Source organism: Dipodomys merriami, unplaced genomic scaffold (assembly GCF_024711535.1).
Source record: "Dipodomys merriami isolate MVZ:Mamm:240054 unplaced genomic scaffold, mDipMer1.0.p SCAF_106, whole genome shotgun sequence".
In the NCBI taxonomy this organism is placed as follows: Eukaryota; Metazoa; Chordata; class Mammalia; order Rodentia; family Heteromyidae; genus Dipodomys; species Dipodomys merriami.
Window position 1 is genome coordinate 3,643,097 of NW_027202338.1, and position 27,669 is coordinate 3,670,765.

Below are 27,669 nucleotides of genomic sequence, written 5' to 3' on the forward strand. Positions count from 1 at the left end.
AGTGAGCTTTGCTCCAAGAAAACATGAAGAAAAGGCCAGGCATAGAGACACATGCCTGTAATTCCATCCCTTGGGAGGCCAAGGCAAGAGGATCACAGTCTGGCCTACATAGTGACATCTTGTCCAGAAAACACAAAAGAGGGCTGGGAATGTGGCTAAATAGATAGAGTGCTTGTCTAGCATGTACGAAACCCTGGGTCCAATTCCTTAGTAGCATGTAAACAGAAAAAGCCCAAGGTGGCACTGTGACTCAAGTGGTAGAGTGTTAGTCTTAAGCAAAAGAAGCCCAGGGACAGTGCCCAAGCCCTGAGTTCAAAACCCAGGACTGGCAAAAGAAAAAGAAAAAAAAAAGAGAGAAAAAAGAAAGAACAGGGAGATGGGAGAGGGAGAGAAGAGAAAAGGTAGGAGGTACATATTATAATTCTTTTTCTTTTCTTTTGTGCTGGTCATGGGGCTTGATTTGCTTGGCTTTTTCTCTAAAGATTGGTGTCACAACTTCCACTTCTAGCTTTTTGCTGGTGAATTGGAGTGAAGAGACTCATTTCCCTGCCCGGGCTGTCTTTGAACTGTGATCCTCAGATCTCAGCTTCCTGAGTAGCTAGGATTACAGGCCTACTCCACCAGCACCCGGCTTAACAATTCTTGCAGCCTCAGAACAACTGGAACCAGGGAAGTAAATACCAACAGATTTCTTACCCCATTGCCTCAGCACCGGGAAGGTAAAGATCTCTCCCACGAGCTCCAGGTGCAAAAATCCAGGGAAGGGCTCTCATTGGCTCAGCCTACATCCTGTTCTGGATGAGACACAATGATTGGTCTAGCTCCACTTACGGGCCCGTCCTCCAGCCAATCACTGCAGTAGGGAGAAGACAGCTGGGAAATGTCAGCTCCTGTTCTAAACAGAGACCATAAAGTTGTCTTAGCGCCCAGGAACAAATACTGTATCATTAAATCTTTTTCGTCCTCTGGCTGACACCCTGGAGCCAACCAAGTCATCCGGGAGAGAATGATTGATGATGATCCATCATTCTCTGGATCCCCCCCCCCATCCAGCCAAGCACAAAGCTCTGCATACAGCAAGGGTCCAATTCCTGTTCATCAAAGGAATGACTGGATTAATCTGCTCCCAGAGACTGTGCTAGGACAGTCCTGAGCGGATTAGAAGTGAAACAACTTGAGGGTCTCTGACACCTGTGGAGCGCATGTGAAGGTTGGGGAGTAGGGTGGGCGGAACTTGGAAGACCCCGCCAGGGGGCGGGGCCACTTGGGGGCGGGGCTTCCAGACAACATAATTTTCGATTGAACCACCTTCCATTGGTTACAGGGGAGAAACAGGAAAGTCCTTCTGCATCTTTCGCCAGACCCTTGCCGCTTCCAGATCAAAAAGACATTTTGATGTCTTCCAAAGGCCTCCCGCTTCCGCCTCTACTTTATTATGCTCCGCGGCCTCATGCAGCCACACAATTTATACTTTCCCCACCACCGCCGCACAGTGGTTCATTCCAGTTTGACGCATTGCAGGGAAGTCCGGACCAATGGTCGCCCCGCTCTTATTTCCGCCTTGGGACGGGCCCAATAGCGACGCGGCTCACAGAGAGGAGAGGGACGCGTCACGCACCGCTGTGTAGTGCCCTTCCACCGCGTGAAAGTAGTCCCGCGGCGGGAGCGCGCGCGCGCGGCGAGGGGTAAAGTCCGGCCTTGGACAAAAGGGTGGGAGTGAAAGGGTCCCGCGGTCCCGCCGGGGCCGCGCGCGGCGCGGAGGGATCCGGGAGCGCCGCAGTGCGGCGGCGCGCGGGCGGGGCGGGGCGGGGCCGGGCGGGGCGGGACGCGCGCGGCGGCCGTTAGGGGGGACCGTTGGGGCGGGCGGCGGCCGCGGCGGCGCGCGCGCGGCGGGCAGTGAGTGCGGAGGCGCGGACGCGCGGCGGAGCTCGAGCTGCTGCAGCTGCCGCCGCCGCCGAAGGAACCTCGATCCCCCGCGTTCCGGACACCTCGGGCCTCGCCATGGTGAGTGGGGCCGAGGAGCCGCGGCGGAGGCTGGGGGGCGCAGCGTGCCAGGACCCCGAGGCGGACGGAGTGGGGGGGGGTGTCCGGGCCCCCGCCGGCGGCCTCGGAGTCGCCCCTCGGGGTTGCGGTGGCGTCCGAACTCCCCAGGGGGGTACCGAGGCTCCCAAAGCGACTTTGGCGCCGGGTGGGGTGCGAGCCTTATAATAAGGAGGGGCTGCGGACCCCTGGAGGGAGCGCCGAAATGGGCCGTTGGATCCCAGAATTGGGGGTGACCGGACCCCTCCCCCGAAGATGACCCGGGAGGGGGTCCTCGATGCAGGCGATGGCGCCGGGGGCGTCGGGAGGAGGGAGGCCGGAGGCCTGGGTGGGGAGTGGGGGGGGTCCCGCCGGGCTCCTGCGGGGCCCAGGACACGGATACGGGATGGGTCACTTCTGCTCCCGAGACCCACGTCGGGAGAGGGTCCCCAAGACCAGCCCTTGCAGAAGAGGAGGGCGGGGTGCGGGCGGGGGGGGGGCGCGCAGGTGCGGAGATGCGCCCGAGGAAGCCGGTGGGGACGCCGCCCCGGGTCTTGGGGGTGGTGACATTGGTGCTTTCGCCTCCTGGGGGTGGGTTTTGGGGGGGGTGGTGATTGGAGGAGTAGCTGGAAAAGGCTCAGAGGTTACCGGGTGGGTTCAGGCTGTTGAAGTAGGAAGAAGGAGGGGGGGAGGGGTAATCGAGGAAGGGTGTTACGCTTTGGGCTGTGAAAATCTGGGTTTGGGGGGGGAGGGGAAAGGGGGGAGGACTTGGCTTTGCGGGGGGGTGGGAGATGAGGTTGATGGAGGGCTGTGGGCGATGAAGGGGGAAATGAATAACAAGCCAAGGCGGGCCTAGGTCTGGAGGCGGGTATGGGTAGCACCCCGCTCCTCTCCAGAGAAAGGTCCAGACAAAGCCTGTTCTGGCTGGGGTGAGGGTGGGGGGCCTGGAGGACCCCTTTCCTCAGGAGGACGCAGCACCAGGGCATTGGGAGCAGGTGGGTGTAGTTGCTCGGGCTGCTATTGCGCACTGAAGCTGCATGAAATGGGAGCGTGGGGGGGGGGGGAGGATCAAAGTTTGGGGTGCATGGAAGGAGGCTTCTTGTTCAAGCCCAGAGGTTCTTCTCTTCTCCCCGACCCTCGTCCCCCCCTCCCCCCCAGCCCCATTCAGGCCAAGAAAGCTGCCTTTCCAAACAGGGTGCTGGTTTCTCCTGGTCTCTAGCCCTGAGCACCTTCTGCTTCTCCTCACGTGTGCCAAATGACAGTGCTGTGTGTACAGTGTGGCGTCGGTGCCAGCGGATGCCTGTGCCCGTGGCTTCTGGGTAGAGATGCAGAGCTTGACCACAGCGGGTCCCCCAGGGCACCTTTCATTGGCCTCAGAGCCTCTTGTTCCTTTCAGGGTCTTCTGTTGGGTGTCTCTGCAAATTACCACAGCTGGGGCTGGGAGCAAAAAACAGCCGCTCACAACCCCCACACCCCACCCCTCAGCCCCCCTCCAGGCTCCCTGGCAAGGCTGGGGAGTTCAGGCAGCCACCGTGTATCAAATCTCATACTTGCTGACACAGACCTGAGGGCTCCTCTTGCCACCACCCCATTTTTCCCCCAGCAGAGTCTACTAAGGGGCTCCCCCTACCCGCAGCACTGGCAGCACCCCAGGAGGGTCTGGGCTTTGGCCCTGACCAGTTTCTCTTTCCATTTGTCATCAGCAAGGTATGGGTAGGACAAGTCTGATAACTGGGGTTGGACTTTGGCTCTGCGCTCCCCCTTGGCCGGGTGAGGCCCTGGCCTTGGTTTCTGAGCTCATCAAACACCACCCTCTGGCACCACTGGCTGAGGGCTGGGCAAGGCTGAGAAATCATACCCTCTTCCCTCCCCCACCCCAAGCTGCAGCCCTTGGCTAAGGGAGCTAGAGAGATTGGTGATTTTGGAGATGGTTTTTGGTGAAAGCCAACAATCTCTGTGCTGGAAAAGAAAGCAGCCTGGGGACAGGGTGACCAGGGATGGGCTGGTGGCGTGGTCACACTGTGCAGGGAGGTGTGGGCATGGAGCAGGGGGGAGGACGGCTGCATGGGAGCGAGTGCCAGCGTCCCACAGGCCTCCACGAAGAGCCACGCCTATTTGCAGCAACCCCTGGGCAGAGCTGAGCATGATTGTGTGTCATTCACATCTTCCAGCACTGGCCTGGGAATCACAGGCCCCACACAGGCCTGGAGAGCCAACCTTGGGCATTGTGCAAGCTGTCCCAGCCCCCTGGGCCCCCAGCCCCTTCCAGTGTGGTGAGGACAGCAGGGCGGGGGAGTCCCTGAGTGGAGAAGACTGGGAATGAGAAGCAGATGGAATGGCAGCCCTCCCCTCCCCCAGCGCCGCTGTCACCAGAAGCCCATCCCTGGCTCTTACTTTCCCTGCAGCTTCCTCAGGTGTCAGGTCTCAGCCCTTCGCTGCCTGCAGGAGCCCAGGGAGACGGATAGGGCACAGGGCTTATCAGCCCTGCTGCCAGGTTGGTGTGGCGGCGCCTAGCACCCTGAGTCGTTCAGACAAGTCCATTGGACCTCCTAACCTGTCCTTTTAGACTTTGGATTTTTCCAGAATATGTATGTGTGTTTTTCCTTCTCTACCTCCCTTCTCTTCCTTCCCTCTACCATCACCCCCCCTCCCCCCAATGCCTGTTTGGAGCTTGGCTTCAAGTTCTTCTTTCCCATGAAACACACACAGGTGGTAGATTGTAAACCAGGACTCCGATGGAAGTTCTAGAACCTTCTCGTAGAGTGACACAGTTGCACAGTTGTTTGCTTCTGCTTCTGCTTCTACAGAATCCCATAGCAGAATTGGAGCCCCACCCCCTAACCAGGAAGGGCGTGGTCTGGACCCACACTGGCTGGCACACACACATCCATGTACCTTCTCGAAAGCATCCACCACCCCAAGGGACATTTGCCTTGGGATCTTAAAGCTCTCACCCAGCTCCCTGTGCTCCAGCACTGGGAGGAGGACTGGCTCCTGTGTCCTCTCCCCAGCCCCCTCCCCCAAGCAGGGGATGCCCTGCCCCCACTGCCCAGGCTGGCCACACTGGAATGGGTTAAAAACTGCAGCCCTTGGAGCAAATGTTCAATCCTTCACCACACGGCCACTGCCTAGAACTCCTGGCCACATTGGTCCCAAAGAAACAGAACAGAGTGGCATCTGGCCTACCCCATGTGCTTGGGGGGTGGGAGTGGGGAGCGCTTGCCTGGCCAGGATGGTTTGGGGCGCACTGGGACAGCCTCAAGTTAAGAGGATTTTTTTGCCACAGGTCCACCGTGCCTGTCGTCAGATAGGTGGCACAGAGCTGGCAAAGGTGGCCCCAGGCATCTCTCTGCTGCCCTTCCCAGGCCCAGCCTATTTGGGTTCAGGGTTCCGGCTCCCATCAGTGACATCTCTGCCAGTGCTGTAGCCGCACAACTGCCCTGGAGCCAGAACAGCGCTCCTCCCTCCCATGGCTCGTGGGCAGCGTTCTTGGCCCACACCAAGCAGGCCAGGGGTTTGGTCCACCCTGGCACCCAGCTCTGAAACCCTCTCGCCCAGCAGGGGTGCCGTGTGAAACCGACCTCAGCAGAGGGGGCAGGGCAGACGGGGAGCCTGGGGCCCAGTGGCTGACTGACTGTCCTTCCTGCTTTTCCAGGCTGACCAGCTGACGGAGGAGCAGATCGCAGGTGAGTGCACCATTCCAGCCCTCTCGCCCTGTCCCCACCTCCTGATGGACGAATGTGGGTCCCTAGTGCCAGCATAAGAGCCCATCGGTGCCCTGTTCTGCGCCGCCCCCCCCCCCCCCCACGGCCAGGCTGCACAGGCTCTGTCTCTCGCTTAGCAGAGGCTCATTTGGGGCCTTGAAACGAACAGCTACAGACCGAGCCGTCTCCGAGCCAGTGCGCTCCTCCCGTGGGGCCACAGTCCTCAGCTCCTTCTGCGCATGCTTGCACTTGCTTTTCCCTCACAGTTCCCTGCACAGCCCCTGCCCACGGCTGCCTGTGTCCCACAGGCTGGCCTCGCTGGTTGCAGGAATTCTAGTGCCACCTGGTGTGTCACCTGTCACTAGACGTGCACTCCTCGAGCTGGGAGGACATGGTCATGTCCTCAGTGCTCCCCCCCAGGCCCCAGAAAGCTCAGTGGCACAAAGCAGGGTGCAACGGGGGGGGGGGGGGTGTATCCTGTCTGTGTTTTCCTCTGCAGCCCGGGTGGCTTGGGGAGTGGAGCCAGCCCTAGCGTCACTCCTAACCGCGGGCCCCGCAATGCAGACAGGGAATGGTTCCCAGAACAGGCACGGGTGCACCCGCACCCCTGACCCCAACTTTACCATAGGACAAGCCCAGCCCCTGCAGTGGGCCGAGGCCAGGCGGCGGCTAGGAGAGAGGAGGCAGATGAACTCCTCCCAAGCCAGTGGCCCAGCCATACTCATTCACAGTGCCTTAACTTTGGCCCTGGACAGGTGGAAATCTAGATGACTGACTGCCTTGTTTAGGGGCCTTGTGAGCCACTCCCCCCTTCCCCCAGACAGCAGCGCAGCGTTAGCATCCCCAAGGGGGCTTGGACTGATTGTTTGCTTCTGCTTCTGCTTGGCTCTGGGTCACAGCTGCAGTGTGTGTGTGTGCGTGTGTGTGTGTGCGCGTGTGTGTGTGTGTGTGTGTGTGTGTCTGCGTGCCCCTTCCACACCACCTGCCACCCTCTTGTCTCACAAACACCACCCCATTTTCACCCTGTCCTGTACCTCACCCCGCCCACCCCCTCTGCCAATGGGCTGCCAGCATCTGTTTCCCAAAGGTCTTAGGGTGGGAAGAACTTGGGTACCAAATGAGCCCCGTGGGAGGGCGGGAACCACGTGCTTCCCTCCTGCCCTGGCATGGCCCAGCTGTGGCCCTCCCACTCGGCACAACGAGCTCCCCCCCCACCTCACCCCCACGCAGCAGCCCTCTGCTGTGCTCTGCCGATGACCGCGTCCCCCGTGTTCCCCCCCGACGGGCTCAGCAGCTCCTCCCCTGGAAGCAGGCAGCACCCACAGCCAGACTGGCAGTGCCAATCAGAAGGGACTCAGCGCCCACATTTCCCCTTCAGGCTGACCAAAGGCACCCCACAACTGCCCCCTTCCCTTCCTCTGCTAACCTTGGCTGACTGACCTTGACTGCCCGCTTCAGGTCATTTTCAGCTCTCATGCAGTCCATCATTCGGGGTCCCTTTCATCACTGAAGGGGGCGGGGGCGGGGGGTGGTCAGAGCCAGGGGCCAGGAAGTGGGGCGTTATCTGTGGAGAGCTGCCCGCCACTTCCCTGGTTCCATACCGTCCTACAGGCAGCCGGGCACGCTCTGCCAGGGAGAGGTGGCCTGGTCCTGCCCCACGCACTGCGCACAGAGGTTCGGGCCTGACTTGGGTCTGGCTCTGTTTCTCCTTCCTGCAGGGAGGGGGCCTGTACTGAGGTTCGGGGATCCACGTGGGCCTCGTCACCCTGACTCAACCCTCTCTCCCCAGAGTTCAAGGAGGCCTTCTCCCTCTTCGACAAGGATGGAGATGGCACCATTACCACCAAGGAGCTGGGGACAGTGATGCGGTCCCTGGGACAGAACCCTACGGAAGCCGAGCTGCAGGACATGATCAATGAAGTGGATGCAGACGGTGGGCCCTGGGAGTGGGTGGGCAGCCTCGGTCCTGTCCCCCCAAGTGACCACAGGGAGCCCTCTAAGGCAGTGGGCGAGCCTGCTTTCTCTAACCTCCCTTTCCCTCCTTCCAGGCAATGGGACCATTGACTTCCCCGAGTTCCTGACCATGATGGCCAGGAAGATGAAGGACACAGACAGCGAGGAGGAGATCCGGGAGGCGTTCCGCGTCTTTGACAAGGTAGGCAGTCCAATTCCAGCCTGCCCTGTGGGGAGGGCCGGTCCCCCCACCCTGTGAAGGGGGCACAGCCTGGCCCACAGCCCTTCTGCCAGCAGGGGGAGCTAAGCGCAGGTGTGTCCCCACCCCTCAGGACGGAAATGGCTACATCAGTGCTGCAGAGCTGCGCCACGTGATGACGAACCTGGGGGAGAAGCTGACCGACGAGGAGGTGGACGAGATGATCAGGGAGGCGGACATCGATGGAGATGGCCAGGTCAATTATGAAGGTGAGGTGGCGGGGCCTGGGACCTGGGAGGGCGGGGCCGGCTCCTCCTGCTCACCCCGGCCCCCCTCCCTCCCCCCCCATCTCTCGGCAGAGTTTGTACAGATGATGACTGCGAAGTGAGGCCGGGGCACTGGCCACGCCCATTCTCCTGGTCTCGCGCGCTCTTCAACACTCCCCGCGTACCCCGGTTCTAGCAAACACCAATTGACTGACTTGAGAATCTGATAAAGCAACAAAAGATTTGTCCCACGCTGCATGACTGCTCTTCCTCCTTCCCCTCCCTCCGTGCCCCTCTTGGCTTCCTTTGGCCTCCCCTTTCCGTTCCCATCTTCCAGGCCTGATGCATTCACAAGACCACCCCTCCCTCCTGTCCCCCCATCCCCCCCACCCCGGGGAGCCTCTGCCCTTCTTCCAGCCCGGGTGGCTCTCCTCTGTTTCAGTTTGTTTGCTTTTGTTCGTCCTTTCGGTTGCTGGGGTGGCTGCCAGCCCAGTCCCGGACCTGAGGAGCGGGACGGAGGCCCCGGCCCAGGCCGAGGAGCATGCCTTGCTATTGCATGAGCCACTCCATGCTTCCACGCACGAGCCCAGCAGCCTGGGGGGAGGGGGGGGAGCCAGGCGCAGGAGGGCATCTGAGGACCCAGGAGCATCAAGAATTGTGGCAGTGACAGGCTATGGCCCAGGACAGGAGTTGGGGGGGGGCGGTCAAGGGACAAGAAGACTCTGGGAGCTGGCATTCCTTTACCACCTGAGGGGATCGCCAGGGCGGGCAGCATCAGGTCCTGCTGGCTGGTTCTGGGGTGAGGCCGCTCTGCAGATGGCCCTTGCCCCTGTCCCTCCAGCGGTGACGCTGGCCTGCACATACCTGGTGCTAACATCCCACGTGGCTTTGCTCCCACCGCCACGGCCCACCACAGCCCGCCTGGGAGCAGTCGCTGTGTGACGTGCCGGTTAGCCTCTTCTTTTTCCTTTATGCTCCTGGAAAGCTCGATTTTTGTCCCAACCTCGCCAGGCCAGCTGAAGGGTGGGGAGAGAAGGGGACACAGCCCACACCACGCTCTCAGAACAAACCTGCAATAACACAGTCGCCGCCACGCAGAGCACGGAGCGGGCAGCCCCTGCCTCCTGCCCACCAGGGCGGCCGCCCGCCCAGCTCTGCCCCTCCCGTACTGCCTCTGCCACCGCTGTCCCCCCTGCCCTGCCTGCCCCCCGCCCAGCGGAGAGCATGGTCCGCACCCCCGCCTCTGGGACACGTCAGTCACCGTGGGCACTTGGGTCTGGGTTTGTTTCCTTTTTCTGTTCTTCTCATCCGCGCCCCCCCCCCCTCAGGTCGATCAAGTGGCTCTTCCTGCCCAGCTTGGAGACTTCTCTACCCTCTGGCAGCAGCCTGGAGGGAGAAGGGAGGGACAGGGGATGGTGGGGACCCAGCCAGGAGCTGAGGGCAAAGGGCAGGTAGGCGTTGAGGCTGTGGACGTACCAGAATGTTTTGGGTTTTTTTTGTTTTATGTTGTTGTTGTGTTTTCCTTTTTCTTTTTTTAAACCGGGCAATATTGTGTTCAGTTCAAGCTGTGAAGAAAAAAATATATCAATGTTTTCCAATAAAATACAGTGACTACCTGACCTGGCTTTTCCCCTTGGCTGTGCCTCTGTGGGTCTCTTCCCCCATTCCGCCCAGGTAGTTGAGGATGGAGATGGTCGGGCCTGTGCGTCTCTGCCCTGCAGCACCAGTAGGGCCCTGGGACCTCCAGAGCGCTAGGTGGCAGAGCAGCAGAGACCTGAAAGGCCAGGAAGGGTGTGTGGTCTAGGAGGGAAAGTAGGAGCAGGACAGGATGAGGCCAGGTGGGACCCTGGGGGACAGGGGGCGATCTCAGTGGAGACTTGGGGTGACAGCACAGGTCGACCCCTGTGGCTGGAGGACCTGGATGAGGAGAAAGGCTTCCTTCCCAGTCCTCTGGACCCACTGCGGTAGAAGGGGGTAACAGGAAGCCTGAGGCTTTTCTCAGGAGAGTGGATCACCCAGAGGGGGCGGGCAAGCATGGACAGACAAACTGGGCAGAAGATGGATGTCTTGGCTGGACACAAGTTGCCATCCAATAGCTCCACCTCTTCTGTCTGTGGGTACAAGTGCCAGCCCCGGATGAAGCATGGTACCTGCCAACATGGTACGGCAGGTAGGATGATAGCCCTGAAGCGGGTGTGTGCCTCTGTGGAGCTGCAGGTACCAGGCAGGAGCAGGCAGCTGTGAGCCCGCCTGGCAGCAGCCGTCAAGCTGGTTGACACGAGAGAGCTGGACGTCCAAGCAGGCAGAGCCACACCATCTTGCAAGTGACTCCACACCCACTGTGGCCACGCTGAGTCAAACCTCAGCTGTACATTGGCGGAAGCTGGGCATTTCAGGGCCTTTCACCCGCCTCCAACGCCTGTTCTCGTTTTTCCCCCTTGGGCGCTCTGTGTGGGAAGACTTTTACTCTCAGACAGGCTCAGGCATTAAATAATCATGACTTCCCTTTCCCATTCTTTATTAATCAAAGACACCAGCACTCAGCTTTTAATGGCCCCGGGCAGGCAGGCTGCACAAATTCCCCAGTGGAAGCTGCTTCTAGACCTGGCTGGCAGCGCTGGTGGACCAGCCAAAGGCCTGTCCTGTGCAGGGAACTAGACAAGGGGACCCCAAGGTGAGGTCCAGGGCCCCCTCCACTTCCCGGAGGTTAGGGGGCAGCTCCCACCCCCAGCACCAGCCAGGTGTCATTCCCAGCGTGACCAGAAGGTGGAGCCAGGTGGACAGGCAACGCCCGAACTGCTGTGCCCAGAGGGCCAGGTTTATTTCATTTCATTTTTTGCCCCCACTGCTGAGGGTTGGACCCAAAAGGCTTTGCGTGCCAGGCACATGCTCTGCCACTGAGGTGTTTGTATTATTGTCTGGGGTTTAAGCTCAAGGCCTCGTGCTTGTGAGGCTGGCACTCTATCCCCGAGTCATGCCCACAGTCCTTCTTGCTTTAGTCTCTTCCTTTCTTTCCTCCTTCCTTCCTTCCTTCCTTTCTTTTTTTCTTTTCTTGTTTGTGTCTTTTCTTTTTGTCAGTCATGGGGCTTGAACTCTGGGCCTGGGAGCTGTCCCTCAGCTCTTCAGCTCAAGACAAGCACTCTACTACTTGAGCCACAGCACCACTTCCAGTTTTCCAGTCATTTTATTGGAAGAACAGTCTCATGGACTTTCCTGCCCAGGCTGGCTTTGAACTCTGATCCTCAGATCTCAACCTCCTAAGTAGCTAAGCTGACAGGTGGGAGCCACCAGTTCCCAGCTTTTATTTTCCTTTTTTTTTTGGTTCTGGGGCTTGAACTCTGGGCCTGGGCACTGTCCCTCAGCTCTTCAACTCAAGGCTAGCGCTCTACCACTTGAGCCACAGCCACTTCCAGCCTTTTCTGCTTATGTAGTGCTGAGGAATCGAACCCAGGACCTCATGCATGGAAGGCAAGCACTCTACCACTGAACCACCTCCCCAGACCCTCTTCTTTTGTTGTCTTTTCTTTTTTGGCACTGAGGATGGAACTCAGGACATGGCACCTGCTAGGTAAGCGCTTTACCACTGAGCTACATCCCAGCCCTTTAGTTTACTTTTCAAATAGGATCTTTATGTTTTTGCCCAGGGCTGGCCTCAGCTGGAGACCCTCCTTACCTCATAGCTGTGGTGAGAGTCACCTACCACCATGCCTAGATTACTGACTAAATTGGGGGTAAGGGTGGGGAGGGTATCAGTAACATTTTGCTGGGACTGGCCTCCACTTCTGATCCTCTTTCTCTTGCCTCCCAGGTAGCTGGAAATTACAGGTGTAAGCCACCATGCTTGGCTTATGTGTGTGTTTGAGTCCCATCTGTGGGTCAGATTGGGGCTAAGAAGACAAACGAATAAAGTCCCTCTCTGACTCCACAACAGACTACAGCAAATGTCTGGCATTCGTTTTCCCAGATCTGTGTACAGCTAGTAATGTTGTGTTTGAGCCACTGACTGAAATACATACTGATGTGATTATCCAACTGTTGCTGGAGGGGCTGGTGAGCAGGGGAGGGCCAGGGCTGCGGTCACTGCTGCCCGCTATCCCAGCAGCTCAGGGCAGCCTTGCGTGCACAGCACTCTCAAGAGAAGGGTGAAGAATGAACAAGCCAAAGAAGGAAGCCAGGCAGGCCCCCCTTCCCCCAAGAAGCCTTCCTGAACATCCCCTGGGCTCCTCTTTACCCCCTTCATCCTGATTAGGGATTGCACTCAGGCTTTTGTCGTAAGCTACATCCCCAGCTCTTTGTATTCTTTGAGAAAAAAATCTCCCTGCCTGTGCCTGGGTTGGCCAAGAACATATGATCCTCCTTCTGCCATTTCCCCTGTAGTAGCTGGGATTGCAGGAGTGCACTACCCATCCTGCTGAGCAAGGTGCTTTTTTTTCCCCCTGGTCATGGGGCTTGAATTCTGGGCCTGGGCGCTGTCCTTCAGCTCTTCAGCTCAAGGCAAGCTCTCTACCACTTGAGCCACAGCTCCACTTCCAGCTTTTCCATGGTGAATTGGAGATGAAAGTCTCATGGATGGGCTGGGAAGTTGGCTCAGTGGTAGAGTGCTTGCCTTGCATGCCTGAGGCCCTGGGTTCGATTCCTCAGCACCATATAAGAAAAAAGCCGGAAGTGGCGCTGTGGCTCAAGTGGTAGAGTGCTAGTCTTGAGCTGAAGAGCTGAGGGACAGCACCCAGGCCCAGAGTTCAGGCCCCACGACCAGACCCCCCCCCAAAAAAAAAGAAAGTCTCATGGACTTTTCCTGCCTAGGTTGGCTTTGAACCTCAGTCTTCAGATCTCAGCCTTCTGAGTAGCTAGGATTACAGGTGTGAGCCACCAGCACCTTGCCTTTCCCTAGGCTTTTTATTGGGTCTATATATTATCTGTCTGTCTGTCTGTTGATTTACTCTGCCTCCTCCAGCTGTTTTTCTGCGTACAGCTGATGCTCTACCACTTGAGCCACACCTCTAGTGGCTCTTTTTGCTAGTTAATTGGAAATAAGTGTCCCATGGACTAATCTGCCTGTATGAGTTTGGAACTGAGCTCTTCAGATCTCAGCCTCCTCAGTAGCTAGGATTACAGGTGGACAGGAGGTACAGTGCCCAGCTGTCGGTTTGTTTGGAGCCCAGACTGGCCCCAAACTCATGGTATGATGCTTCTTACCTCTGCTTCCCAAGTACTGGGATTATGGTCTGGCTGACTTTCTGTTCTTCCCCCCTACACCCTGCCCCAGTCCTGGAGCTTGAACTCAGGGCCTGGGCACTGTCCCTGAGCTTCTGTTGCTCAAGGCTAGCACTCTACCACTTGAGCCACAGCACTACTTCCGGCTGTTTCCGTGTATGCAGTACTGAGGATTCGAAGCCGGGGCTTCATGCATGCTAGGCAAAGCACTCTACCACTAAGCTACCTTCCTAGCCCCTGACTTGCAATTCTTGGTTTTTGTGTTTTTTTGTCGGTCGCTCTACCACTTGAGCCACAGCGCCACTTCCGGCTTTTTTTCTTTTTGCTTATGTGGTGCTGGGGAACTGAACCCAGGGCTTCATGCATGCAAGGCAAGCGCTCTACCACTGAGCCACCTTATCAGCCCCTGACTTTCAATTCTTTTTTTTTTTTTTTTTTTTTTTTTTGGTCGGTAGTGGGACTTGAACTCTGGGCTCTTCAGCTCAAGGCGAGCGCTCTACCACTTGAGCTACAGCGCCACTTCCGGTTTTCTTGTGGTTTATTGGAGATAGGAGTCTCACAGTCTCTCCTGCCCGGGCTGGCTTTGAACCGCGATCCTCAGATCTCAGCCTCCTGAGTAGCTAGGATTACAGGCGTGAGCCACCAGCGCCCGGCTGACTTTCAATTCTTAAACTCCAGCAATATATGATTACTCAGTCATGACTGTTATGGAAGTTGTGAAATACATTCATTTTATTTTCTGTCTGACATGTTTTTATTATTATTGTTGTACGATTCCCATGACATCAAAGCTATCATCTTAACCAGTTCCAAGTACAACATCCGTGGCATTTGTGTACAAGTGGCACAGGGTGGCACCCTTCTGAACTATTTCCTTACCCCCAAGAGAACCCCTGAACCCACTCACTGGTTACCTCCAACCCATGTTCTTTCTGAACATCATCTGAGGTACAGCAGCTAAATAGAAATAGAGAATACTCGAAACGGCCGCGCCTGGATCCCAGCAACTGCCAGCTGGGACCGCAAGAGTCCTGGCACAGCGCTGCCAATCCCTTAATCAGTTTCTGCAGCCCTGTGGCTAATCACTGGATTATGACCCAAAGCACATCAGGTATGGAAAGGCGATGTGGCTCCAGCCAGCCAGCTATAGACTGGAGGCAGATGAAGCAGGCCCAAGTCAACTTCCGCTATTCCCCGTGCTGTGTGTGCCAAGGCCCGGTGGCCAGCCCCCCACCCCCACCCCCCAGCCTCCCAGTCTCCCTGGGAAGGTTGATCAGAGGCAGCTGAGTGGATGGGGAAAGGGACCAGGACTCACCCGTGGGCGGGAAGGTCCCTGTTCCCCTCCCCCAAGCCACAGCAACTCACTTCCTTTCCAATAGGTCAGCCCATTCCCAGACACCCCGAATTCCCTGCCCCAGAGGGGCTTGGGAAAGGCTGGAAATCCCCTCCCCCGGTGGGGTCCAGGGCAGAGCAGACTGGTCTGTTACTCAGAGAAGTTGACAGTTCTCAAAGTGAATGTGTAAATGGAAGGAAGGAAGGAAGGAAGGAAGGAAGGAAGGAAGGAAGGAAGGAAGGAAGGAAGGAAGGAAGGAAGGAAGGAAGGAATTTTTGGGACCAGACAGGTGTTCATGCTTGAAAGCATTTATTTATCCAGGACAGGTCAGGACCGGCTGTGCCTTCTGGGATAGTCCCCAGGAACCCCACTTCCCCGCCCCAAGGTCTCTATCTTTCTCCTTGGTCCCCACAATCCATGGCTCACATCCCATACTCCAGCCATCCTCAGACCAGCAGTGTCACATCTGATGAAGGGAGGCAGCCCCCCCTTTCCTCCCCCATGCCCTTGGGGCTCAAGCTGATGGGAAGAAGGAGGGGTAGGGGAGAAGTGTTCCCACAATCCCCAGCTCTCTGGGAGCGCAGATGCGGGGGTGGGGGGGGGAGGGGGAGTGTTTGGGAGAGGGCAGGGCTGTCCCCTGAGGGGTGGGTGGCTGGAGCCCCCTTAACGGATGAGGCTGAGGACGGGAGCCCCAACCCCAACAGACCTGAATATACAGAAGCCACTGGGCTCTTGTCCATTTCTTAAATATTTACACGGGAAGATGGATGGAGAGCAGTCGGCCGAGCCATTGGTTATTTTCACAGACGTGTTCTTCACGGGGGACCTGCGTCACCCTGCACACACACCCCCCCACAGTGGCTACCGAGAAAGAGCAGCTGAGCACCCCTTGAATTGGGGGGGGAGAATCAAGGCTCTGACTTCCACAGCCATCCGCTGAATGGGTCCCTGCTTGTCCGGTCCCTGTGTCCAGAGGACAGGCCAGCAGTCAGCAGAGGGAGCAGGCCACCGCCGTCTCGGCTTTGGACAGCGTCCCCTGTGTCCCCGGTGCCACAGGAGGCAGAGGGGCCGTCTGTCTCTCCTTCCAGACAGACAGAGGCACCCAGCTTCCCTCCTTCCCCTCCAGGGCCCAGGGGGCCTGAGGGTCCCCCCTCTCGGAGGCGGGCCTGGGGATGGCTGTCTGCAACTCCCCGCGGGCAGGCTGAGCCCAAAGGCAGCAAACCCAGAGGCGCAGGCGCCGGAAGACGGCCTTGCGGAACAGAATGAACACCCAGGGGTCCAGGATGGGGTTGAAGGCGTTGAAGCGGAAGGCCAGGAGATCCCCCATCTCGCTGCTGTCTGGGGCAATGGCCTGGGTGAAGCCACGGATCTGAGGACAGAGGAGATTGTCAAAAAGTACCAGGAAACCCCCCCCTCCCCCTGCAGCCTAAGCCCCCCCCTCCCCTCTCCAGGCAGGGATGAGGGAGGGGGGGCCTTTCAGAAAGGAAATTGAGATAAGATCTACTCTTAAAGAAAAAGGGGGACAGCTCTTCCCGGGGTGCAGAGGTGGGGAATACCCCAGGAAATATTATCAGATGGTAGAGCAGGAAATGATGGCAGGGGATTAGAGTCATCTGTCTCCCCATCTTTTTGCCGCTGAGCTGATCCAGGATTCTCTGAATGATGATGGCTGAGATTTCAGAGACAGCCCCCTCCCCGCTCCCTCCGGGCCCTGAAACAGCATCATGCAGACTACTGTGTATAGATTTTCCCAGTCTCTGAGCCATCATAACTGCACCCCACCCAAATGGTCTCAGGATCCCCTCCATCCAGCTCAACCTCTTCATTTTACATAAGCAGGAAAACTGAGACCAGAATAAATGTGAGATGAGCAAAGCTGGGCATTGTGGTGCACACTTGTAATCCCAGCAATGGGGAGACTGAAAGCAAGAAGAAAGACTGAACATTCAAGGCCAACCTGGACTATGTAGAAAGAGCCTACCACACAAATCAAGATGTCACCCACCAAAGTTGCTCCAGTGGGAGGGGGTGGACAGGTCCCTTGGACCATTTCCTGTAAACGCTGGAGGAAAGGCCCATTCAGAGGTCTTAAGTTGCTCGCATCTGAATATGGGGGGAGCTCATAGATCGTGGAATCTGTGCTCATAGAGGAGATGGAGAGTCGGGGTACACTGGCTGATCAAGGGCCAGGGAGTGTGGAAGAGGTTGGAGGAGTCCAAGGGGGGCAGAAAGGATTCCTCTAGAAAGTTATGACTGCTTTGGCAGGGGACCAGTCTCTTTTGAAGCCAGGCATCGATGGCTCACGCCTGTCATCCTAGCTACTCAGGAGGCTAAGACCCGAGGATCATGCTTCAAAGCCAGCCTGGGCAAGAAAGTCTGTGAGCCTCTTATCTCCAATGAACCACCCAAAAAGCAGAAGCCCCAGGACTGGCACCAAAAATTTTAAAAAAGCAGTCTCTTTTGAGACTCCATTTCCCCATCTGTGAAATGGGTACCACCCAGCATGGGCAGAGCCCAGTGGCTGCCCTCCTTCCCTGCGGATGGGGTACTCACCGTCAGAGGCAGAGAGCACACCGCCATGATGCCCGTCATGAGGCCCAACAGCATGAGATGATCCACCTCGTCCTCACGGGTCCCCGCGCTGGGCACCAGCGAGCCCTGGCACCGCCGCTGCTGGCGGTACATGCGGCAGAGGCTGACGGTGACAGAGCCGTTGCACAGGAAGATGGCGCTCACCAACAGGGCCACCAGGCTGGCATAGGCCAGGGAAAAAGCACAGCCACCCGGCTCAGGTGCCCGCAGACGGATGAAGCACCAGCTGCCCGGGCAGTACTGTTGGTGCTGACCTAGGCCTAGGAGGGGCAGGGTACAGAAGACCAGGCAGAAGGCATAGATGGTGGGCAGCGCCAGGCGGGCGCAGCGTGGCCCATCCAGCTGGGCGTACAGGTAGGGGTGGCTGAGCGCCAGGCAGCGCTCCACCGCCATGGCGAAGAGGATGAGCGTGGAGGCCAAGCCGAAGAAGGTCATGGCGAAGGCAAAGGCGTTGCAGAGTTCAGGGCCCCCGTGGGCCAGGCCCAGCAGCGAGCTGTTGCGGGCATAGGCCACGAACACGGCTGGGCTCAGGAAGCAGGTGCCCAGCAGGTCGGTCACGGCCAGCCCGGTGACCAGCACGGCAAAGGCTGATGGGTGTGAACGGCGCCGGCCTCCCAGGATGCCCAGGGCCAGCCCATTGCCCGCCACGCCCGCCACGAACATCAGGGTGCTGGTGGCTGGGCCCACCGAGTCCCGTACGTAGGTGAGGTTCTTGCAGGAATCAGCCATGGCTGCCCACCGCCTCCCCACCCTGGTGGGAGGGGTGCAAAGGGGAGGGGGCACACTCAGGTACCCACGCTGGCCTCAGTCTCTATGATGGCCCACATCTGCCTCTCAACCCCCAGTCCTTCATGGGCGTTGGGGGGGGGGGCTGGCTGCCTGCCTGTTGTCTGTCTATCTGTCTGTCTGTCTTTCTCCCCTTTGTCTTCCCCAGTATCTATCCGCCTCCCTTAGTTGTCTCTGTCTTTTCCTCCTAATACCCCAGAGACCAGTGTCTGTCTTTCTCTTACTGCCTGCCTGCCTGTCTGTCTGTCTGTCTGTCTTGCTCTCTTATCCACCCCTGCCTGCCTTTCTCTAGCCCTCTCTCTCTCTCTCCTCTCCTCCCCTGCAGTTCTGCTTCCTCAGCCTAGCTGGCTGGCTGGCTGTCCTCTGTCTGTCTGTCCGTACCTCCTTCTCTCCTCACTCCCGGCCGGCCGGTGCGTGCTGAGCAGAAGTCTGAGTCCTCGGTCTGTGGTCTGTGTCAGCTTCTCCTTCTCCTCCCCTCCCTCCTCCCTCCCCACGGCTCACTCGCGCCCTGGCTTTTTCATTTCCTCTCTGCCCCGCCCTCCCTCCCCCCTGTCTCCAGAGGCCCCCTTGGGCTCCCTGCCCCCTTCCCAGCCTGCACCCCGGTCTTTCTGCTCAGAGCATCCATTTCCTGCCCCTGTGTTTCCCCCTCCCCATCCCATGCACCCCCTCTAGCCACCTGCCACCCCTCTCCACACTCAGGTCTTGGCCGTCTTGTGGGGTGGAGGTTTGAGTCCTAGTCCCCATCCGCCAAGCTCAGGACCTGAGCCCAGTTCTCAAGGTTGGCCAGGAGATGGGGAGATGGAGGGGCGGGGGGGGGGGGGGGGGTAAGAGATCTATTCTGGGCTCCAAGCCCCGGGGTTAGGAGCAGGGCCCAGGGATTGAGAAATGACCAGGAAATTCCTCTGGTCCTCATAGCCATTTCCAGCCTCTACTATGCGCGCTCTGCTCCCTTGATACCGTTCTATCTTCCCCTGGGCTGGGGAAGGAGACAGCCCGCCTGGCCGGGCCTGGTTCCTGGGGGTCCTTGCTGGAGTGTCCTGAGCCGGGAGTAGGGGTGAGAAGGAAAAGCCTGCTTGTAGTCCAGGAGTTGTAGTCGGGTCCACTCACTCACCAGGGCCCTGCAGGCTTTTTGAGGCCCTTCCAGGCCCCAGGCCAAGCGCTGGTGACCTTGACCTCCAGGAATCATATTTTAGTCCTGTTCGATGGCCATCCAGGGTTCCCACAGGGGTGTTCCCACACTCCCCCAACACCCAGACTGGGTCCCTGGGGCCGGCATGGCCAGCCCTCGACTCCCCGCTGTCAACAACAGGGTGGTTCCCAGACAGCCCCCCCCAGCCCTGAGGCCTGGAGGGACCCATGCCCACACCCCTCATTTTTCAGGGAGACCCATAAAGGCCGGAGGCTACTAAGAATCTCATTCTGTGTGACCTGGGTTCCTGTGACTGTCATCTGGTCAGGTGATGGTCCCCACAAAGGGAGACCACAGGCCCCCTGCCCCAGAGGATCACCCCTGACCCAGCCCAGTACGCCATCTGCAGCCTTTCCCTTTCTGTCCCCACCCCATGAACCGCAAGCTCCGGGCCCTCCCCCATCTCCCTATCAGCTGGCACTCAGCTGGCACCCCCGACTTCCGGTGCCACAGCAGTCAGCACCCAGCACCAGGGGAATAGCATGCTGGGGACCAGGCCGGATGCTGGGATTCCTGGAGCTCTCTCCTGCTGGCTTCCTGTCCCCCAGCAGGGGATTCTGGACATCTACTCCTGCACCTGTCTATGCCTCAGTTTCCCTCCTGCACTGTGAGGGCCTCCAAGCTCTGGGCTTTGGTAATAGAGGCTGCTGGGTGGCAGCAACCATAACTTCTTGCTAGCAAGAAGGGCCTTGTGCTAGGGGCCTAGGTGAGCATGTGCAGGACCCTCTAATTCCCAGAGAGGCTGAGACCTCCGCCAGCCAAGCCCAGCCTAGGCCCCTGGGTGAGAGGCGCTTCTGGAGCTCGGGAAGGAGCTATGGGGAGGTGAGTCAGGAGTGAGCTCTTCACACACTGCTAGGGACAGGACTCAGCTTCCCCAGGGGACCCCAGGCCAGAAGAGGAAGGACAACCAGACACAGGGAAGACTGACTCAGGGATATGGGGGGGGGGGAAATGGAGGCCCAGGAGAAGCGGGCGTGAACTTGAACTTGGCATGTGAGTGTGTGTGGGCTGATGGGGGCTGGAGGGGGGGGGAATCCCAAGTCCCAAGCATGGTGAGTGTGTGTGTGTGTGTGTGTGTGTGTGTGTGTGTGAGAGAGAGAGAGAGAGAGAGAGAGAGAGAGAGAGAGAAAGAGAGAGATCATGACTACAGCTCATGGCTATGTTGCTGTGTTGTGCAGACTTGGGGATAAGCTTTTTCTAGAAGGCATAGTGGGCTTATTGGGGCATCTGTGTAGCTGGCTCTCTTCTTTGTGGCTCTTTCTACCAGGGTGTGTGTTTGGATGGGTGTGGGGGGGGCAGTGGAAAGAGAGAAAATGTTTTGTTCAATTTGGCTTGGGTTTTGCAATCCTGGTGGTGGTTTCCTGGCTAGGCGAGCGCTCTGCCACGCCAGCCACACCCTCAAGCCCTTTTGTGTGTATTTTGTTCTTGACACTGAAGTCTCCCAAAGTTGGCCCAGGCTGCCCTCGAATTCCTAATCATCCTGCCACCATCTTGCTGAAGAGCTGGGATTATAGTTGTGCATCACCACACCTGGCTGTGAAGGTGTTTGTGTGTTTATTTGCTTTTAAACCTCATCCTTACCTCTCCCCATGGTGCTATCATTCATTCATCAGCCTCACGGTTTTACTGTGTGCCAGGACAAGTTGGGGACACACTGGAGTCCAGAGGGCGTCATCCGATGGGGGCGTGTATGTCCACATGGCATGTGTGTGGAGTGGAGCTGAGTCACCCTATATCCAACTGGGGCTCCCATCTGGGTGTGTATCAGCAGGGCAGCAAAGCCAAGCTGGCCAGGAAGGGAACTGGTTGGGGCCTTTCCGGTACCCATCAGCTGCTGCCTCTTCAGCCCTGAGTCTGGGCTACATCAGGACAAACTGCAGCCCAGTCTTCCCCCTCCCCCCCTGCTTTCCACCCTCCTAAATTAGGCTTCTCCTCACCCAACCCCCTCAGCCAGGCTTGTACTGCTCTAGGGTGGGGTGAATGGGATACATGGGGGCCAGGCAGTGGCGGGGGGTGGGGGGGCACTTCCTAAGGCCCTGCTACCTCTTGGCCAGGCTGTGACCCCAGGCTGGGTCTGGCCCCAGAGTTGACCTCACAGCTGGGCGGGGCAGGAAGGAGCTGGGCAGCAGGGACCAGAGCTGGTCGGGCTGCGTTAGCAAGGATAATGAGATTAATGGGATCTGTGCTCACGGTGGCTGGTCACCCACGACCTGTCCCTCTGTTCTCCAGCCTCTTCCCACAGACATCTTCTCCTGGTCCTCCCTGTGGTCAGCTCCATGGGGTCCGAATATTCCAGAATTCAAGAGCTAGACATTCTGGGGCTTTGAGGTTCTTAGTGGGTGCAAGGTGCTGAGTCTGACATTCTAGAATGATCTGGCTCCATCCACCCTGGCATCTTTTCTCCTTGCCTCCTTCCAGCCTCAGCTCATCCTTGGCTCCCTCTCCCCTGTCCCCCTTCTCCCTCGGGGCTCCCACAGACATGACGCAACCAGGCCGGAGCCGGCTGAGAGGTGGGAGGCAGGAGGGAGATGTAATTACAGCCGCTTCTGCCTCCATCCTACAGGAAGCTCAGAGTGGGGGCCCAGGGGACCCTAATTTTATGTGAATATGGAGCCTTTGCTACACTCACGCAAGCTCCCCCTCCTGCCCCCAGCCCTGGAAGAGAGCCCAAGGCAGCCAGAACTAGCCAGACCCATTGCATGAGCTGGGGGGGAGGGTCCCCAAGAGTCAGAAAGGCTTGCAAATTCAGCGTCTCCCCACCCCCAGGCTAGCCCGGTCAACCAAGTCAAACCCACAGATACCCCGAATGTGTATGTGTGGATCCCAGTCTTTCTGTCTGTCTCTCTGTCTCTCTCTGTCTCTCTCTCTCTGTCTCTGTCTCTCTGGTGGCTCTGGGATTTGAACTCAGGGCCTTGTACTTGCTAAGCAAGCTCTATATCACTTGAACCCTACTTTCACTCATTTTTCTTTTTGGTCGGTCGTGGAGCTTGAACTCTGGGCCTGGGCGTTGTCCCTTAGCATTTCAGCTCAAGGCAAGTGCTCTACCTTTTGAGCCACAGGCCACTTCCGGTTTCCTAGTGGTTTATTGGAGATAAGAGTCTCACGGACTTTCCTTACAGGTATGAGCCACCCATCACCCAGCTTCCCCCAGTTTTGATAGAAACAGGGAACATCTCATCTTACCTATAGGCAGCGACCCCACCCCCAGCCCACCCTCCACGGTAAACAGCAATGCAGCTCCCTTCACCAGGAGATGCTGGGGATAGAGTGGAGACTGTCCAGCTGAGGAGTCAGGGCCTCTCTCAAGGCTGACTCTGAGGGTCAACACACCTTAGAACTCCAGGGAACCTGGCAATATAGACTTTTTTTTTTTTGAGCAAACTTGACTTATGTACCCATCTGTAATCCTAGCTACTCAGGAGGCTGAGATCTGAGGATCACAGTTCAAAGCCAGCCCAGGCAGGAATGTCTATGAGACTCTTCAATGAACCACCAGAAAACCAGAAGTGGCACCATGGCTTGAAGTGGTAGAGTGCTAGCCTTGAACAAAAAAGAGCTCAAGGACAGCAGTCAGGCCCTGAGTTCAAGCCCCACAACTGACAAAACAAACTTCAGGGACTGGAAAGGTGGTTCAGTGGTAGAGTGCTTGCCTCGCATGCATGAGGTCCTGGGTTCCATTCCTCAGTACCACATGAACAGAAAAAGCTGTAAGTGGCACTGTGGCTCAAGCAGTAGAGTGCTTGCCTTGAGCTGAAGAGCTGAAGGATGGTGCCCAGGCCCAGAGTTCAAGCCCCATGACTTACCCCCCAAAAACCCCAAAAACTTCAGGATGTGTGTGTGTGTGTGTTTGTGTGTGTGTTGGAGGATTGTGCCCATTAATTTGTATCTTCTACTTTCTACTAGCCACATTTCTTTTGTCTTCAAGCCCCCATGTTTAGCTCCCTTGCATCTCATCCAGATATGTCTCTTCCTCCAGGAAGCCCTCTCTGATCTCCAAGGTGGGTGAAGTGCTACCTTTGACCTCACCCCAACAGAGACAGACCAGTCTGCCTATCTATTGTTTCTGAACCCCAGGAGGGTGGAATCTGGGCTGCATCACCCACAGATGGTTTGCCAGCATCACTCAGCACAGAGCTGTTTCTCAGGGAATGTTTAAAAGAAGGAAGGAAGGAACAGAGAAAAGACTCCATGCTTGAGGACTGGAGTTAAGGTAGTGGCAGGGGGGCAATCTGCTTTGATACAAGGGGTGGATCATCATTCTGGGATAGATGCGGGGCTCTTTAAAGTCTCCAGCCCAAGAGGGGTGGGGTATGTGGAGGGGTAGAGAGAGCCAGGAGCCCTTATCTTCTTAGCTTGCAGTGGTGCCTTTGAGCGAGGGACTTCCTTGGGCTCAGTTTGCTCATCGGTAACACAGGTATGGTGCCGGGGCTCCTGAGGTCAACAGGTTCAGTTCAGGATAGGATCGTGGGGTGCTCAATAAAGGACGGAGCCCCAAGTGCTCACTTCCTCCCAGGTTTCCCACACGCCATTGGCACATAAAAACAAGGGCAAGGTGCCCCCAGCTCTACGATTGTGCCTCGGTTTCCCCGAAAACACAAGCAACAACACCACCGTCACCGGGTTTTATTGGGTCATATTTTGGTGGGGGAGTAAACTGTCAGGAGGACTCAGAGCAGGACGCAAAAGAGGCGCTTGTCACGGAAGGGATTCTCGGCGGCAGGGACGGGCGTCACCAGCGGGTCGTCTTTGGCGTGGGCTTCGCAGAAAGCCAGGAGCTCGGCCGCCGCCTGCGACACCTGCAGGCGTCAGGTAGAAATGACTGCCCCCCGCTTCCAGCTCCACAGGGAGGAGGGGTGACCCAAAGCCCCGCCCCTGGACCACCACAGCCACGCCCATTCCAGATCCGCCCTTACTTGCCATTGGCTCCGCCTCTCCTGTGCCACGCCCCCGTCCACTGCTGAACAGTCCCTCGAGAAGCCCCGCCCCTCATTACCAGCTGGCCACGCCCCTTCAGATCACCCTTGCTAGCCGCTGGCTCCGCCCCTTCCAGGCTCCGCCCCATCTGCACTTCGAATCACATTCCCTCGTGAAGCCCAGCCCCTTTCGAGGTCCCGCCCATGACCAGCAGCTTGCCCCGCCCTTCCACCCATTCATCCCTGGCTTATCAATCGCATCCAGCAAGGCCACGCCCCTTGCCCAAAACCCCACCCCCGGCCCGCTCCGGCACCGGGTGCAAACCCCTGCCCAGATCCCCCCAATTCTTTCCAGGCCGCCCACTTGCCCCCGTTTCCTCCCACCGCACCTTCATGCGGTCGATGTTGACTTCCAGCTTCAGCTGCTCTACTGTCTTTCGGGCTTCCGCGATCTTGGCCATGTTGTTGGACATAGCTGTAGGAGGGAAGGGGTTAAATGAGGACAAGAGTGGGGGCTGGGGGCTGGACCCTGAGGCGGGGTGATTGTGATGGGACCCTGTACAGGGGTGGGGGCGGTGTGGTAGTGGTGGAAGCGTTCACTCTCAGGATCCCAGAGACACATAGAAAGAGGGATAATGTCTGGGGAACAGAGGGACGATGGAGGGTAGAGAGGTGCACAGATGGGGGGCACCTAGAGGCAGGTGAGAGCGGAACCGAGATCTGAGACCGAAGGAAGGAGGGACGCCCAGATGGAGGTCTGAGAGGCAGGTGAAGGAGGAAGGGCCAGAAGGGCAAGGCATCAGGTGCTGGATCAGAATCTAGGGATCCAGGTGTCCTCACCCCCCAGGGATAGAGCAAGCGCCAGGAAGGGGGGGGCTCCCCAGGCCAATTAGCAGTGACTCCAGGGAGAAATGCGAATTAAGATCACGGCGGGAGGGGCGCAGAGGGGGCCTCATTAGGATCTTGGCAGCAGCTGCCCCCTCTGCCACCCTCAGGGGGTCCCCCTCCCCAGCCCTGGCCACCTCAAAGGCTCTTCTGCTCATTAGCAGCCAGGAGAGAGAGAGCTGGGGTGAGGGTGGGGGTGAACTCAGCAAGATTGGCAGAGAGATGGAAGGATGGAGAGGAGGAACAAACAGACAGGCCACAAAGGAGGCACAGAGTGATGGGGAGGAGGGAGAGAAGCAGGAGTGGAGGTAGAGGACTCAAAGAGATTAAGGATGGATAGAGAGAAAGATTGGGGGAGAGGGATGGAGCCATGAGAGAAGGGAATGAAGAAAGGGACAGATGGAGGGGTAAAAGGGACAGAGGATGCAGGGGACAGAGGTACCGAGGGGACAGGCGCAGAGGTGAGGGACAGGGGAAACAGACTTGGACACCGAGAAATGGAGAGACTAGAGGAAAGAGTGGGGGGGGGGAGTTGAGGAAAGAACAGAGGTAGAGAATGGCTGATGGAGGCACAAGTACTAAGTCATTCACTCCGCTCACGCAGGCAGGCAGACTGACAGAAAAACAGGCAGACAGACAGGCAGACAGACAGACAGACAGACAGACAGTGGCCACCACCTGGACATTGGGACCCAGACAAGAGCCTCCTACCTGTTGCAGCTCAGGGCCAGGATGGCTGGCTTGGAGGATGCACAGGCAGTGTCATGATCCGCCCCCCCATCCTGCCCCGCCCCCTCCCCTGGGGTGCAGCCCCTCAGGACCCGCCTCCTCCCCCAAGTGACCTCATCACCGAGCCCTGTCTCTCCAGGCCCTCTCTCCATATCTGTCCCTCCCTGCTTTGTCTCTGTTGCTTCTGTTTTCTGTGTGCTTCTCACTCCATGATACCTCACGTTGACAGGTGTGCTGTGTGTGTGTGTGTGTGTGTGTGTGTGTGTGTGTAAGTCCACACATGTATAAGCCACTCCTGGGTGTCCAGTGCAGCCTCTCTCTGTTACATGCAGTTCAAGCTGTCACTCACGATCTCTTACAGTAGAATATGCCATCACCAAAGGCAGCCTGTGAGACTGTCAAATGTACAAGCAGTGACTCACAGAAGCCAGACACCGGTTGCTCACGCCTGTAATCCTAGCTACTAAGGAAACTTAGATCTAGAGGATCATGGTTCAAAGCCAGCCTCTGCAGGAAAAAAAAATTAGCCAGCAAAAAAACTAAGTGGGAGGCATGGCTCAAGTGTTAGAGCACCAACTGAGCAAGCAACCTAAGCAAGTGCATGGCCCTGAGTTCCAACTCCAGCATGAAAACCAAACCAAACCAAAATAACAACAACAAACACCTACAGCACCCACATCCCTGGGCCATTTCAATGTCTCACACACCTTTATGAGGGTCTCCTATGCACAATGCTCTGTGATCATTTGTACAAGAACATGGACACTGTGTGGCACAATATGCCACCTAGCATCGCAGTCACCCATCCATGACAGCACACACCTGGTGACATCTCCTGGTGACATAAATGACCTTATACACTCCTGTCCCATGATGACTCTGCATTTCACACACACACACACACACACACACACACACACACACACACCCTGCCCTTGCCTCTAAGAGTTTACATACAGAGTCGCCACTTTCCATCTATGGCCTCTGGTGTCTTAGACACACAACCTCCCACAGTATCCCCCAACAATCTCACGGGGTCACAGCCACCCTGACATCCCTGTGGTAGGCACGCACAGTCACCTCCTACCATCTCTCACGTGGGTCCCCAGAGTCTCTGTCCATCACCGCCCTGGGCCCAGCCCTCGGTCACGGCTATGATTCTGGCCGCCACACGGGGGCGCCCGCGACCCGCGAGCCTCACACCAGGCCCAAACCAACGCTACCCTGGGGCATAGAAGCAGGGAGGGCAAGTCGCCACTTCTGCCCTGCGCAAGGGGCGGGGGGATAGGGAAGAGAGGGTAGGGGACGGGACAGGAACCGGATCGGGGAGCCCAGAAAGACTTGGGAGGGGAACAGAGACCTAGAAAAGGTGGAGGGAGCCAGGGGAAGAGCAGAGGGTAGAAAGATGGACAGTGAAACAGGCAGGAAAAGATGCAGGGAGAGACAGCTGCAGAGAAAAAGGGACCAGGAGACCATCACTCGGAGGAGATTCAGGGGCTGGGAGGCAGGAGACTGCGGAGAGAGGGCGCAGGGAGGTGGAGTGGGCACAGAGGGACACAGACCCAGGGAGAAGCCAAGCTCCCACCTGCAATCCTATCAGGAGGCTGCGATCTGGAGGATCGGGGCTTGAAGCCAGCCTGGGCAGGAAAGTCCTTAGACTTCCATCTCCAATTAACCAGCAAAAAAGCCGGGCTAGGGGCGTGGCTGAAGAGCACCAGTGGTAAGAGTGAATGAACAAGCAAAGCCCCAAGTTCAAGCATAGACCCGCCCGGACAGACAAACAGAAAAAGGCACAGAGACAAGAAAGGTGGGCCGAAAGACAGACATAGATGGTGACTCACGTCTGTAATCCTAGCTACTCAAAAGGCAGAGATCTGAGGATCGCGG

The 27,669-nt window shown here is 57.7% G+C and overlaps 3 protein-coding genes across 4 annotated transcripts; 1 reads left to right on the forward strand and 2 right to left on the reverse strand.

Moving 5' to 3' along the window:
• The first annotated feature begins 1,845 nt into the window (after nt 1-1,845).
• LOC138814187 (calmodulin-1) lies at nt 1,846-9,760 on the forward strand. The gene is made up of 6 exons (XM_070003156.1): nt 1,846-2,004; nt 5,675-5,705; nt 7,513-7,656; nt 7,772-7,878; nt 8,009-8,144; nt 8,235-9,760. Exons 1-6 carry the CDS (start codon nt 2,002-2,004, stop codon nt 8,261-8,263), a joined length of 450 nt encoding a protein of 149 aa, XP_069859257.1. The 5' UTR covers nt 1,846-2,001; the 3' UTR covers nt 8,264-9,760.
• Nucleotides 9,761-14,941: 5,181 nt separating this feature from the next.
• LOC138811933 (prostacyclin receptor-like) lies at nt 14,942-18,528 on the reverse strand. Its single transcript, XM_069999904.1, has 2 exons — nt 17,242-18,528; nt 14,942-16,057 (listed from the first exon to the last, which is right to left on the reverse strand). Exons 1-2 carry the CDS (start codon nt 18,007-18,009, stop codon nt 15,677-15,679), a joined length of 1,149 nt encoding a protein of 382 aa, XP_069856005.1. The 5' UTR covers nt 18,010-18,528; the 3' UTR covers nt 14,942-15,676.
• Nucleotides 18,529-23,873: 5,345 nt separating this feature from the next.
• LOC138811946 (guanine nucleotide-binding protein G(I)/G(S)/G(O) subunit gamma-8) lies at nt 23,874-27,668 on the reverse strand. Of its 2 annotated transcripts, none has more exons than XM_069999909.1 (3): nt 27,624-27,668; nt 24,558-24,643; nt 23,874-24,051 (listed from the first exon to the last, which is right to left on the reverse strand). In XM_069999909.1, the coding sequence occupies exons 2-3, from the start codon at nt 24,639-24,641 to the stop codon at nt 23,923-23,925; spliced, it is 213 nt and encodes a 70-aa protein (XP_069856010.1). In that variant the 5' UTR covers nt 24,642-24,643; nt 27,624-27,668; the 3' UTR covers nt 23,874-23,922. The 2 variants fall into 2 exon arrangements, with proteins under 2 accessions (XP_069856010.1, XP_069856006.1); XM_069999905.1 differs by lacking the exon at nt 27,624-27,668 and adding an exon at nt 25,765-25,816.
• Between the last annotated feature and the right edge of the window lies 1 nt (nt 27,669).

What these genes read in the sequence shown, in the direction of transcription:
- LOC138814187 (XM_070003156.1), top strand. An exon ending in GACGGAGGAGCAGATCGCAG is followed by an intron (nt 5,706 to 7,512) that starts GTGAGTGCACCA and finishes CTCTCTCCCCAG; the next exon opens with AGTTCAAGGAGGCCTTCTCC. An exon ending in CGTTCCGCGTCTTTGACAAG is followed by an intron (nt 7,879 to 8,008) that starts GTAGGCAGTCCA and finishes CCCACCCCTCAG; the next exon opens with GACGGAAATGGCTACATCAG.
- LOC138811933 (XM_069999904.1), bottom strand. Translation starts at nt 18,009, where the DNA reads ATGGCTGATTCCTGCAAGAACCTCACCTACGTACGGGACTCGGTGGGC. An exon ending in TGTGCTCTCTGCCTCTGACG is followed by an intron (nt 16,058 to 17,241) that starts GTGAGTACCCCA and finishes CTCTGTCCTCAG; the next exon opens with ATCCGTGGCTTCACCCAGGC.
- LOC138811946 (XM_069999909.1), bottom strand. Translation starts at nt 24,641, where the DNA reads ATGTCCAACAACATGGCCAAGATCGCGGAAGCCCGAAAGACAGTAGAG. An exon ending in TCAACATCGACCGCATGAAG is followed by an intron (nt 24,052 to 24,557) that starts GTGCGGTGGGAG and finishes TGACGCCTGCAG; the next exon opens with GTGTCGCAGGCGGCGGCCGA.